The sequence below is a fragment of the Anthonomus grandis genome, chromosome 5, assembly GCF_022605725.1.
Source record: "Anthonomus grandis grandis chromosome 5, icAntGran1.3, whole genome shotgun sequence".
Taxonomy (NCBI): Eukaryota; Metazoa; Arthropoda; class Insecta; order Coleoptera; family Curculionidae; genus Anthonomus; species Anthonomus grandis.
The window spans coordinates 9,803,231-9,817,920 of NC_065550.1; the positions used below are offsets into that span (position 1 = coordinate 9,803,231).

The 14,690-nt window shown below is 29.7% G+C and overlaps 2 protein-coding genes across 3 annotated transcripts in view; one reads left to right on the forward strand and one right to left on the reverse strand.

Annotated features, from left to right (window-relative positions):
• Nucleotides 1–6,412, forward strand: part of LOC126736468 (uncharacterized) — a 31,281-nt gene extending 24,869 nt beyond the window's left edge. Inside the window, exons 2-6 of the mRNA XM_050440846.1 lie at nt 4,518–4,698; nt 4,797–5,009; nt 5,147–5,359; nt 5,415–5,636; nt 5,933–6,412. Of these exons, the coding sequence (XP_050296803.1) occupies nt 4,519–4,698; nt 4,797–5,009; nt 5,147–5,359; nt 5,415–5,636; nt 5,933–6,103 (999 nt within the window). The 5' untranslated portion in view covers nt 4,518 and the 3' untranslated portion in view covers nt 6,104–6,412. The remainder of the gene's footprint in view (nt 1–4,517; nt 4,699–4,796; nt 5,010–5,146; nt 5,360–5,414; nt 5,637–5,932) is intronic.
• The window catches only part of LOC126736454 (E3 ubiquitin-protein ligase TRIM71), a 107,486-nt gene that overhangs the window by 78,184 nt on the left and 14,612 nt on the right, over nt 1–14,690 (reverse strand). The gene's annotated exons all lie outside the window — the stretch shown is intronic.

Genomic DNA, 14,690 nt, shown 5'->3' on the forward strand with positions numbered 1-14,690 from the left:
AAAAAATAATTACATGATAAATATTTATTATTAAAAGATTATGCTTTAAATTATAAACAATATTACCTTTTATGAATTCTTTATGCGTTCTTTTAACGTATTTCATTAGAGTAAAGGTACTTATCTAATAAAAAACATTTTTATGGAAATTAAATATTTTATAACTATTATAGATTTCTTAATAAGTTTTTATTATTCTACGGTTGTCCCTTGATAAGATGTTATGACAATATCGGTATTTACTTGTGAAAAGATCGACCTAAATTGCCTTTTTTCCATTTTGCGGCACAAAGGGCACAAATTTTTACTACCGTAACAGTTCACAAAAACACTAAAATGCCCTAAACTTTTTCCCTTTTCAACCAAAAACTAAAAAAAGAACACAGAATTTCACAAATGCCGAATGTAAACACAAATCCGTTTGTTAAGATGACATTTCGCAAGATGACAACTTGCTTGCGGTATTGCGAGTTCAAATTTTTTAGAAGCGGTTTTAATAATAAGAATGTTATTATTTTTTTGCTTTGAAGTTGTTATTTTTACGCTTAGAATAACATATATCTATTTCTACTTTTTATTTTTAATTTAAAATCTAACATCCATAAGTTAAATTAACATTATTATATATGTTGATAGATAGCTGAAAATTTCTTCTTCTGAAAATGCGTGTAAACTTGACAACAGAGTACAAAAAAATACCCCCTTTGCCCCTGTGCACATGTTGAACTCAAACAAAGTTGTTGTTTACTAATTCTAGCCTTTCAATGTTCTAAGTAAATAATAATTCTGGTAATATTATTACATACAGGGTGTCCCGAAAGTAATGGGTCATAGAACAACAGTAGATTCCTTACGTCAAAATAATGTGATTGAGGTCAACTTGACTCATCCTAACTTGAATAGTAATAAAACACAGGCTGTCAAAGTATTATTTGATTTATCGTTTTTTTCTCATAGGTTCTGAACCAAATGATTAACATGAAATTTAGAACATACGAGTCTTTTAAAAAGAAAAAGAAAATTTCGTATACATTTCTGTGTTTTCGGTAGAGGACGCTCGTTGCGTTAGTTTTTACTTTTTCAAATCTTCTAACTTTTTTGCAGCTCCATATATTGGTTTGATATAATTACGTATAATTTTGACATAAATAATTAATACTTTATTAAGGTCGCTAGGAGCAACCATTTTCGAAATAATCACACTTTTAGGTTTTTTAATATGTGAATGACTTAAATTTACTAGATTTTTAGCAATGCAATCCTAAATAAAATAAAATTAATACCTATAAAATTATTAATATTTATTTAAAATTAGAATAGTTACTAAATAAAAAAAAATATTACGACTTTTTTGTTAATGCTTATCATAACCAAAGTAAATGATATTTATTCAAACAAATATACCAAAAACAATAATAAATAAAGACACATATAAATAACGGCACTATAACAACTGTTTAAAATGCTCTCCATTAACTTCAAAGCATTTTGAAATACGTTTAACAAATGACTGCCGTATTTTAAAAAGAAGACCGTAACTTTTTAACATATTTAGAGAATTTACAATTTTACATTTACTTCATTTAGATTATTTATAGGACTATCACAAACAATTGATTTCAAATATTCCCAAATATAGAAGTCCATAGGGTTTAAGTCTGGACTACGCGCAGGCCAAAGCAAAGGTCCTCCACGGCCAATCCAACGTTCGGGATTTTGTTCATCAAGGTAATTGCGTACCTGTCGAGAAAAATGCGCTGGCATAATGGTAAATCTTCTAAAAGACCTTCAAGTTCATTTCGTAAGAAATTTAAGTACGAGTCTCCGTCCAAATTAGGTGGTAGTTCATTCCAACACATGATTTGCTTACACCTGTAGCTTCCGCTATTCGCCTAGTACTTAACCCGGGATTTTCTGCTACGCGGACCAAAATTTCTTCTTCCTGTCCTTGGGAAATATTTTTTGGGCGGCCCGAAACAGGCATGTTTTGCCGAAACGATCCAGTTTCTCTTAGTCGGCTATAAATTCTTTGGAATAATTTATGGTTTGGTTGTTGTCTATCTGAAAATATTTTTATCTCCAAATTGGTAAACAAATTATGCCTAGGCATTACTTAAAATGATTAAACTTAAAGAAAAAAACTTTTTACTCATTTTAAAAATTTTATATGACATTCAAAAAGTTTGACATAAATAATACAAACACTGGTTTCTGCGAAAGCCAAGTGCAGATGCGATTTAAATAAAGTAGTAAATAAATATTATTTTAAACATTTTTTGAAAAATGTTGAAAAATATGTCGAAAATTATAGCTCCTAGCGACTTTGATAAAGTATACATTTTTTATGTAAAATAAAAAAGGGAATTTATTTTGATACTTATTAAACCAATATACGGGGCTGAAAAAAAGGTAGGGGTTCTAAAACAGTAAAAACTAAAGCAACGAGCACCCTCTACCGAAAACACGAAAACTATATGCGAAGTTTTAATTTTCTTTTTAAAAGACTCGTATGTTTTAAATTTCATATCAGTATGTCAATTGGTTATACCCTGTATTTCAGTTACTATTAAAGTTAGGATCAGGAAGTTGACCTCAATCACATTATTTTGATGTAAGGAATCTACTGTTGTTCTATGTCTCATTACTTTCGAGATACCCTGTATAGATACTTATAAATTATTTGGCAAAACAATGGATTCGACTATAGTAATGCCGTCTGCAAAAAATATGGAAATACACTTTTCACTATTCACACTCAATTTTTACAGGTAAATAATTAATTAAACGTTAGGCTTATTACATAGCTATAATATCATATAAACTTCTAAATCTAAGCGAAGCTTATGTGCTTTTTAACTAGCATTTTTACGTCTTAACACTTTTATAAAATTTTAGAATGGTTTATGAGTTCTTATATGAAGGTTCCTGAGATATTACATAAAAAGTTTCAAGGAATCTTTTAAGAGATTAGAACAGTCTAGATTATATTATTTCAGCGACACTATATCATAAAAGTTTTTACGAAAACGAATAGAATAAGAAAGTAAGTATTTTATTTCTTATGTCCAAGAACATTATACATATAATTACTCTTAACCATTAAGTTCAATATTCTACAGCAGCAATAAAAGCGTTCTATATTAGATCACATAGTTTATGTAATAGAAGATTTAAAAGTAATTTAAACGGGGCGTAATTTACAAAGTAATGCGGAAAAGGCGCTATGTATTGCCTAATTATTATAATTAAAGGTAATTCGTATTTTTAACTCCATACTACACGTAAAAGCAAAGTTTCCTTACTAATTATTTTTATTCAAATTCAATCTGCAGTGATAGTAAATTTAAGGTTTTGTAATATAATTTATAGTAAAATATTGATTAACTTATATTTAAATAGTCCTAAATAAAAAAAAGTTACTATTAGTTTCTAAGAAGTTCCTACATATATATTTCAAATTTACAAAAAATAAGGCGTGGTTAATACTATTTTTTTTAATAATATTCATTCATTGTCTATCCGACAAGAGCTATTTAATAGTCAAATTACATAGCGAGCGTAATTACAATGCTTGTTAAGATCATTTGCAGATTTATAGCTGATATTTACATAAAGAAAGTGTAGCAAATGAAGGCATACATTGTTCTCACCCTATTGATAACAATCTGGTTTATTAGGATTTAGAAAGCGTTAAAAGTTTTATTAAAAAATCATATTGTATTTGTAAGATTTAATAATCATGACTTATTTACATTATTAATATTATTGATTATGACATATAATTCTTATTTTAAGACTTTTTTAGGCACTAGTGCGTAAAGTGAGCACTTTACGCACGGTAGTAGAAAATAGTTATTTTACACTTTTACTGTTTATAAGTCTAGAAACTTACATTTTTTATACACCGTTGGGTGGTAAATTAGCTGTTGCCTGTACCCTATCGTCTATTGCCCTAAATTTGTGATTGTGTACCATTCACTCAATCATAGCTCAATATATTCACTCAATAGCAGGTGGGACTTTTGTTTGATGTATGGCCTCCATATAGTTTTATTGGGTTTGACTAAATACTCCATATAGTTTGCGTTCGGGGGTATGGCATCTTATATCACAGAAGGCCACCTCCTCAGCACCCTGACACAGACAGTTCGAATAACGAACTTGTAATACCAATCTCTACTTGGGTTTACGCTACATAATTTAAAACATGTGAATAAGGATCGAGTAAAACCTCTTTATAAAGGTCAATTTTCGTTTCTGTTTAGCTCTCACAAGAGTAGCTTTTAAATAAATAAGGTAAAATCTGGTGAAAAGCTTTACATAATAACTTCAGAAAACCGTCACTATATATTTTAGCATTGATTAAAACTACTTCAGCTTCACTAATCTTCTCCAAGATCAAATATCTCCATATGTTATAAAACCAAGTTAGTCCAAAAAGTTTAAGGAGTACCTCTTATGAAGAGTATTTTTTGAGGAAAAATAAAAGTGAAAGACTGAAAATATTTTTGTTTCAGAATGAAAATCTACTTAGCTCTCACGCTTCTAACAAGTTTTTACTTTATTACCACTAACAGTTTTCCCCAAACTGACGTCACAGGATCGGTCCCAGGTTACACTCAACTGAAGCAGGATCAAATCAGATATCTACAAAATAAGGGATTTGGGTCTACACAAAAAACTTTTAGACCTACCACGGTAAAGAAGTATAAATGTAGAGAAGCTTAAAGCAACTATAAAAGAATTAGATTTTTAAGAATGCGTTCTTAATGTGTAATATTTAAATTTATATTTAGGCTGCATATGAAGAAGAAGAATACGAAGACGAATTAGATAATGCACCAGAGGGCACCCAAGACAGACAACCAACGTACGCCTATGCCACGTCACCCCCTAAGACCTCCTATTATGCTGCTATCACCCCAAAAGGCTACGTTAGGCCTGATTCAAGGCAAGGACAGCAACAACAACAACAACAACAGTACAGAAGAGCAGGAGAAAAAATTGCTGTATGTTATATCTTAATATCTAATATCCGGTATACTTTGAAGCTAATATTATAATGCCTAAACTAATATTATGCCCTTTTTTAAGCCACTACGACATTTTTTTTAAACAATTTGTTATATTTTTTGTATCTATATAGCAACCAAATAACAAGCTAGAGGAAGAAGAGGAAGAAGAAAAAGAGGAGGAGCCAGATAGATTGACTCTTCTACTACCCCAGTCCAAATTCCAATGTACTGGTAAGAAAACTGGATACTATGCTGATGAAGATTTGGGCTGTGAGATCTTTCATTATTGTCATGACAATGCTAGACATTCCTGGATATGTCCCGAAGGTTTTACTTTCCATCAAGTAAGACATTTTTTCTGTAGTGACTTTTTATAGTACATTGTCTCTAATTTTATAGATTCAGCTCATCTGTATGCCTCCTAGCGGTGACAACATATGTGAAAAGTCCTCTGATTATCACTTTGTAAATGATTACTTATATAAGCCATTAAATTTGGAAGAATATCAGCAAAGGCCAAATACCAGTTTAAGATACTCAGACAGGTATTTTCCTGATTCATATAGATCTAGATACGACGAAGAAGAGGAAGAAACAAGGCCTATCCAACATCAGAATTCTGTAAGTTTAAACAATTTTTCTGATGTTTTATCAGTTATATAAAAGAATGATGTTTCTATAAAATAAGTACACGGTAAATAAAATAGAATATAAGGTTATTCAAGTAATTGCCTGTACTTATCTTATTAAAAAAAGGCTTCAGCTAAAGTTAGGCTTCACAAATACTTTTCGTAACGCAAACATACCAAGTATCATGCAAAGAAAATAATTAATTTCTCAATTTAAAAATATTGCTCATTAATAATAAACAATAATATTTTTATGGAATATTTGCTAATACATCGTTTTATTCTTAGGTTCGCGTGACAAATCCTCCAAGATATCAACCAGTTCCATCAACGACGTTTCGTCCCCAATCTCAACTAGGACAAGTCTTCAGATCCCCTGAAGAGATCAACATTAGTTTACAGCAAAGAAGGCCGCAATATTCGACAGCAAAATATATCGATGTATATCAAAAAAAATAAATTAGAATAATTCCAGTAAAAATGGATATTTGAGTCAAAAAAATCATTTTAAATGTGATACATCTTCACCTATGTACTCATTTCAATAAGCTAACTGCAGCCATTTTTAGGTGTATATCTTTAATGTCTAGTATAATATGCTCTATTCACTCTCTTTTAATTCTTAAAACACAAAATATTTAGTAAATCAAATATCTTTTTTTTGGAATGTGTATATAACTTATTTACTTTATTCAATTTATTGTAATGTAACTATTTAATTATTTTTAGGTTATGTTATTTTTTTAATAAAATTGTTTAAAAAATTAATAGCTTTTGGCAACTTTATAACACGATTTTTTGGTCAATTTAAAATTTTACTACTCAGCAAACGGTTCGCAAAGCTCAAAAAAATATAAAGTGAAAGCATTAAAGACACATTCTAACATCTGTGCATCGCTTTGGGATATACTAAGCCAAAAGTATGGTTGTTGTAAATCAGAATATACCCGGGATTACAAATTAGTCGATATTAGCTTCTTATTTTACTTATATATTACCGAACAAACCATTTTAAGTTGTTTATTACTGGAGCTTAGCTAAGACTCTTCTTATATTATATATGGGGTATTAATGTTATAAAAATACAATGTAAAAAGATTGATTAATTATTGAAATATATATGAATAGTTTTTAAGATACAGGGTGTAAAAGTTTAAATTTTCTTTTAATAATTATATAAAAACTAAAAGACAATAGGCAGTGCATCTATTTATTTTAAAAAGGATCCCCTTCTTTGTTATGATGGAACATCTTCTATCCTCAGCCCAATAAAATTTCGATCGTTCCAGACGTTAATTTTGTATTAAAAACTTATTGGCCCAATACAATGTGGGTTAACATTGTCCAATACAAAAAGAGTATGAAAAATTACATAATGTATTACACAAACATGACTCCAAATAACTCCACCTACAACATAAGTATTATTTGTACAGAACTTATTATTTTTAATTAAGAAAAACGGGATTTTATATTTGTCTCTTTGTTGGGTATTAAACCAATTATTATTCGTCGTTTATCAACTTATATAATCCTTGTAGTAAATAGTACAGATAGCTACATACAAATTCATTTTAATTGGCGGGCTTGTTAAAAATTTGATTCATTCATTTAAATTACTTTCAATTCTGTTCGCTTATTACTGTTCTTAGTCCGTGCATTCCAAACTGTAAAAGCACCTTCATAGAAACACTTGGATGAGGTTATCGTCGAATTAGGAATCCTTTTTACGTTAAAGCAGCACCGGCAATGTTGCTATCATGATATCCATAGAAATCAAATCAATAGAAATCAATCCATCAGAATGCCAAACTTGTTAAATAGTGCCAGAATTTGAGTACACTACCTTAAAAGCTCTTCATACTTACCTTTATTAAGCCATACAAATGTACAAAAATTGGCACCACATAAACGATTAATATACTTTATTCCTGTTATTATGCTGATTCAAGTAGAAATGTGCTTTATTTTTATAAGTAAACTTCCCAAGTTTTTAACAAATCATATTACAAAAAATTGTCTAAAACTTTGACACACGATATCTTGAAAACTTATCGTTAACAAATTTATTAATAAATTTTATATATTTCGTAGAAAAACCTAATAAAATAAAAAAAGCATACAAAAACAGAATGAAAAAAAAAACATAAAATAAAAAATCATAAAACGGTTCTACCATTAACCAAAACTCTTTATTTTACTCTCGCCAAATGTTTTCCTAACGATTTTATCATCTTCGGAAGAACAATAAAACGGAGTTTGAACTTTGAGTTTTGCGGAAAAAAATATATGTACTTGATTTTGAATGCCATATAAGTATAAGTATGTATTTTATTGTGCATTGTAGAGCTTTTAACTAACTTCGACCGTGAGGTTGGAAGATAAAGATTATGCTCCCCATTGCTAAGTGGATAACTGTGAGGTTGCCTTTCTGGAAGAATTGCTGATACGTACAAATAAAAGTTGAAATAAGTAAACGGCTTAAAATATAAATAAAGAAGAAAAAGTTAATATTTTATATTTTTTTAAGAAGTCTGGACAGGGTGTCCTACTACTTAGCCGCAGCGAATAATGAATAGCTCTCTTTTGTAGTTATTTTTAAACTACTAGGGAAAATATGCAAAGCTTAATTTTTTGGCTATAGCATCGATTGCACATCGATGGTCCCATTATTAGGACTTGTCTACAATAATTACCAAAAATTTGATAGATTCAACGGTGGCTAAATTGATGTTATAGAGTAAAAAAGGTTCAAACGTATTTTTCTATGACAACACTTTAGTTTTAGAGACGATAATGTACAGACACTTTTAATTGCACCAATATTTAATTGTGTGATCATCTGATACGGTTCTATGTAGTTCCTTAATTCCCGGGTTGCCCCAAACAAAGCTTGTATAGTTTGCAAAGAGGTTTTGCCGCTAATATCCAGACTAGCAATGATATTTATAAGTGCAAAAATAAAATAATCCCCAGAACTGAACCTTGAGCTTTTCCATATTCCATCGGCTTATAAGAAGACGTCATCGTATTAATCCCTAAAATCTCGCTTCTGTTAATAGTATAAAACTTAAACCATTCGAGAAGCTTCCTTTAAACCCGTAGTGCTGCAACTCAATAATTAAGATTTTATAATTTACACACTTAAAAGCTTTAGACAAATTGCATTAAATGTTTGCCGTCGAGTCATCTTTGCTTAAACAAGAGTATACTCTACTAAAAAAGGAAAACATACCATTGTTGGTGCATTTGTTACTCAGGAATCCAGATTGATGAGATTTAAATATTTTAAATTTAAACAGAAAAGAAATAAGTCTTTTTTATCTTTCAATAATATTGGATAACATTGGAAGAAGTGTAATTGAACGATAATTCCAGACTTGATCTCTATCACCTCCTTTATGCAACGGAATAATAGTTGCCGTTTTTAAGTACCTCGGAAAAGCGAAAAGCTAAAATGACTTATTATTTAAGTTCGTAAGATGGTTTAAGGTGCGTTATGGCAGATTTGAAAATATTTTTGAGATAAGTCTATCTATCACAGATGATGATTTGTTTCTAAATATCATTTATTATACTGCAAAGCTCTGCATGCGCGTGAAAAAAAATTATATAAATTATCATTAGGGAGGTATAAAAATGGATCAACGCGAAAATTGAGATAAAAATGTTCTAAACTTTAGGTACTTAGGCCAAACAACTGATTTCTCTATAACTTTCTCTGTGATGATATCCATTCTGAGTTTTAAAAAAAAAAGTAAGACATGCCTTTTATATGTATTTTTGTCCTCTACATTTTTGCAATCCTTGCGATACTAAAAAAAAAATTGTTTCTCAGTGAAAAAATTAAAAAAGTCATTTTTGGTGACTTTGGCGCCCTCTAACTTTTCGAATTTTGGTTCTACAGCTTCGGGCCCATGAGATGAATTGTAGAGCACAAAAAGCTTTACATTTTATGTTCAATAAGTTTTTCTGTATGACTCGCTGTTTAGCTGGAAACTCGATTTGAAAAACTTTTTGAGTTTCCCAAAAAAGGGGAGGGGGGTGAGACTCTCAATTCCGAGGACTTAAGCTTTTCTTCGGAAATAGAATCGACCCTCAAAAAATTAGTGACTTGGATAGTTTAAAAAAAAAATTACAGATTGACTGTACTACTGTGTCATTATCTAGCTTTGTTAGTAGCGGTGCTACTTTTTTATTAGAGAGCCATTAGAAAAGTTGCTTCTTTTTCCCTAATTTTGTCAAGCTATAAGAGTCTTTCTAATGAAAAGAATGACTTGAAGGAAAAAAGAATTGCTTTACTTCATCTTAACCAATACCATAGATATTATAATTTTCTCTTCAAAAGTCCAGGTCGCTAGGAAATCGCTCTGATGCTAGCATTAATTTAATACTGCTGTTTGTGTGCTTTTCAAAACATGCACGTTAATGTTGATCATGGAAGAAGGAAAGAAAAAGATTTTAATATCAGAGGATCCCTCAAATACATATAAAAAATTTTTAATAGAATTATTTAATAGTATTATATTCAAACAAGCAATTTTTAGAATAGACATATAGACGAATATTTAGAAATGATTTACTAGTATTATATACTTAATATTTAATTAAAAAAAGGAGCATTGCCTTAATAACTTAAATATACAAGAATAAAATATATAATTTTCAAGTATTTGTAAACTTTTTATGTATATAACATAAATAGACTATTGGACAGACTGTGATATAATTTAACATCTCTTTTAAAAAACTAGCTTTGAGACGCTTTTAGGAAATTATAATTTCAGAGTTTCAGAGTTCATGGACCTCTGAAACCTAATGTCCTAGTGGCTTAATATCGAGTCCAGGCAAAAACCTGAAAGCTTCAAAATAAAATAGAAGATGCGAATTTTCTATCCGAAAGTATTAAAAATATATTTTCTAAATCGGATCTAAATAAATAGAGTATCCCACAGCAACTATTTGTTTTTATAATAATTGTGGTCGTAATATTTTAGTTTCAGCGATATTTAAAATTATATCTCTCAGATACAATTTCAAATTAAAAATTTAAAAAAAATCTTCAAATTTAAATTAAGGAAGATGTAAGAAATAAAGAAAAATTAATCAAGAAGTTATTTAAATGTACAATAATAATTTCAGTAATACTGATTATATATTGTGTATGCAAGTTATGAAGAGAAAAAAAATTGATACTTGATACACGAGTATTAAGCATATTTTACAAACTTTTTTTGCTTAAAACTTTTAGTTTTATGGGTATGAATGTTCCATTTCATCGGTAAATTATATCAATACCAAATTGCAAATAAAAAATAATTTTGATAATTTGCTGATTATTAGACAAAATAATGACAAATATTTATTCTGCTGCCATCTGTGATCAATCATATTAGCTGCATAATACAAAGGAAAGTAAACATCATTACACGAACGAATAGTAAAGGATAGAAAAACAGTGGAAAGAAGAGAGATAATTAGTTAAAGAACACCATCAGCATCATCTAATAATATGTAGGGAGAACAGTTGGTTAGTCTCACAGAAAACAGACCAGGGATTTTTCCTCTTTGTGTTCTGTGGTTAGTCTTGATGCGTTGCTGAAGGATCCATTATGCGGACGAATCAACAGCGGTTGAAGAATTTGATGGAATGTTTCCAGCCCTGACAGGCTAGAAATGTTTAATCTTTATATTCTATATGGAGGATAAGATTGTTTGTTTCTTTAATGCATTTGCAGATTTATGTTGCGTCGTTATAAAAATATAATATAATAATAAAATATAATAGCTATAATATATGGTGAGATCTACATATTGGATAAATTTTTTGAATGTATTAGTTACTAATAAGTTTTAAGCATACGATATCTAAAATTAAACATTGTAATTTTTTTTATAAGTGATGAAATAATTTAAATTTCGGATAACGTAATATATAAATAGTATATTCATTATCATACAAAATTTGTTAAGGTTTTTGTTTAAATAAATTATAATTACTTACGAATTAACAAGTTTTTTATATTTTCTCAAGTATATAATTTTAAAATTTTATTAAAATGTCTTTTTTAATTCCGTTATAAATAATATGGAATAAGTTATAATGTTATAAAGTGTAAGGTATATACAGGGTATTTTCACAGCTTATACATTTATTTTAACTGCTTTGTAAAACTCGTCGAAAAGAGCTGTTATCCCAAAAATCACCTATATTAAAGTTGCATAATAAGAGAATTACTTTACATTAATAGAAATTATTTAAAAAAAATCTTCATTATAAGTTAAATGGTTAATATTTTTACAAAAACACTCTTCATAATATACGTTATTAGGTACAAATTAAAAGTATCTAAAATAACATTATATAGGGTAATGTGATTGTTCTTAAATTTAAACTATGCAGTAAAAAAATTAAGAACCAGATAAAATCATTTGCATATTGTTGTCATTTTTACATACTTTTAGCTTTGATAAATATATCGAAATATATATTGAAAATAACAATGACCATAAAAATCTACGAAATGCCTACATTTCAATCTCGAAGGGTAGAAGAAAGAAGAGGAGGGAAGGGCTGAAGAGAGTTTCTGCGTTTAGTTTAATGATTTATGCAAATATCAAACCATTTTAATTAGGTTTGAAATAACTTCTGATTTATAAAGTTTTAAACGGTTTTTTAAATCCAAGAAAAAGCAGCAATAATTTTTAATCTCTCTCTCAATAAAATTCAAAGAAAAAAACATTAAATGCCTTGCATGTGCATTGCTTTGACTAAAAGCTTAAAATAACATTCAAGAAAATAAAACTACAAAAAAGACATAGAGAGAGAGACATAGAGATAAGAAGTAATTATATAAAATATTTTTTTTTTAAATATTAATACGATTTGTATTCTCGTAAATATACCAATTAAGTATATAAATAAAATCTATATTGTTATGACAAATTTATAATTAATTACGTATTTTGATGGGTATTACGACACCATTCCAATAAATATCAATTTAGAAAATACTATGTCAAATGCTCAATTATTGAAACGAAGAAAGAATTAGACTTGTTCATGTATTTAGAAGTAATATGATTTTAAATCTTTAACGTTACCGTTTTATTTAATTCATTCTAAGTCCAATAATTCTTAAACACAATAATTCTTGACATATAGCTTTTTTATATACCCAGGTGCTAAGAATTTATTTATCGACCTAATTCTACCTAACTTAATTTTTTATTGAAATTTAAAGGAAAGAAAAACCTATCAACCTAATTTAAACGAACGTTTTGGTATTTATATGTACTACCGCTACCAAGGTAAATCAAATAACTTCACTAAATCAAATACTTTTTTTACACTGATACTTGTTTGACTTCGACAAATAGAAATTGATATTACAATTCAAATATAAGATAAAAAAAAGTGTTTTCAATTTTAAGTAATAATAAACTATAAAAAAAATTTAATTTTGAAGTTTAAAATTAGAATTTAGAAAAATATTGAATCGATCACCGGAAAGTACTTTTCGTAAAATATATAAATATACTCGCCGGCACAAAATTCCGCCACCCTGAAATATTGGCCAACTTTGATGTTTTATAAATTTTTAATTTTTTTTCAGATTCTCACGATTTTGCCATCAGTTTTTAGATACATTTGTTGTGATTTTTTAAAATCATTTTGTAAAGTAGCATTTTTCGATTAGGCTATATTATACAGGAGTAAAACAAACTGTTGTTTTTTCTCGTAATTTCAAAAGACCCTGTAGGAAAATTAAGGTGGATTATTTTGTTTACATACTGTTCCTTGTAGAGAATACATCTTTGATGTATTCTAAACATTTCGATTTTTGATTCATTCCATTATCTCATTTCTAGCAAAATTTTTATTAAAACGCTGATTTGAAGCTTATTTTTAGATAATTAATGTCAAGTTTTCGGTTAAAAATTATCGACGTTGGCTAAGGACGCAATTAATGTGACATAAAGTTTGACAGTGTCACTATTATAATTTGTTGTTTGTCAATATGGTATTAACTCCAGCAGGCGTGGGTAGAATTGTTGCGTTAATAGAGGATGGCCGTAGCAAAAGTTATGTCGCCCGTACTCTGAAATTTCCGCGGTCTACAGTTCGAGATGCCTGGAATAGGTATTTACAGACGGAAATTTTTATTAGACGACAAGGCTCTGGCAGGAGCAGAATGACCACTGCAGCTGATGATCACTTTGTCACCATTAGTTCTTTAAGAGATCGAAGATCTACTGCTGTGTGTCTAAAAAATGACTTGCGAATACTTCATGGAGTAAGTGCAAGTGAAAGAACGATACGTAGAAGATTAGCAGAAGCTGGACTTAATTCACGAAGGCCAGCAAGATGTCCACAATTACTTCCTCGGCATCGACAACACCGACTGAGGTTTGCAAGATCGCATTTTGAGTGGACTCTAGAACAGTGGGCAAACGTACTATTCACAGATGAATCCAGGGTTTATTTAAGGACGCCGGATGGTCGTGAGCGGGTATACAGACGTAGAAATGAAAGATATGCTGACTGCACCATTTCAGAACAAATCTCATATAGTGGCCGTTCAGTCATGATTTGGGCGGGTATTTCTACCGAAGGACGCACCAATCTTGTATTTATTGAAAATGGAGCTCTAACCGCCCACCGTTACATTGAGGAAATCCTTCAAGAAGTTGTTGTCCCATATGCTCCATTCATTGGGAACCAATTTACATTAATGCATGATAATGCTAGACCTCACGTTGCACATGTAGTGAGCGAATATCTGGATGAAGTTGGACTCCCAAGATTGGAATGGCCCGCATGTAGCCCGGATCTCAACCCAATAGAACATCTTTGGGATCAACTTAAAAGGGCCGTTCGTCGTCGTCCTGTACAACCACAAACCTTGCAAGACTTACGACTAGCGCTGATCGAAGAATATGAAGCTATTCCTCAAGAAAGAATAAGAAACCTTATTCATTCGATGCCGCGAATACTGCAAGCTGTTATTGCTGAGAGGAGGAAATACACGCTATTAAATTTTTT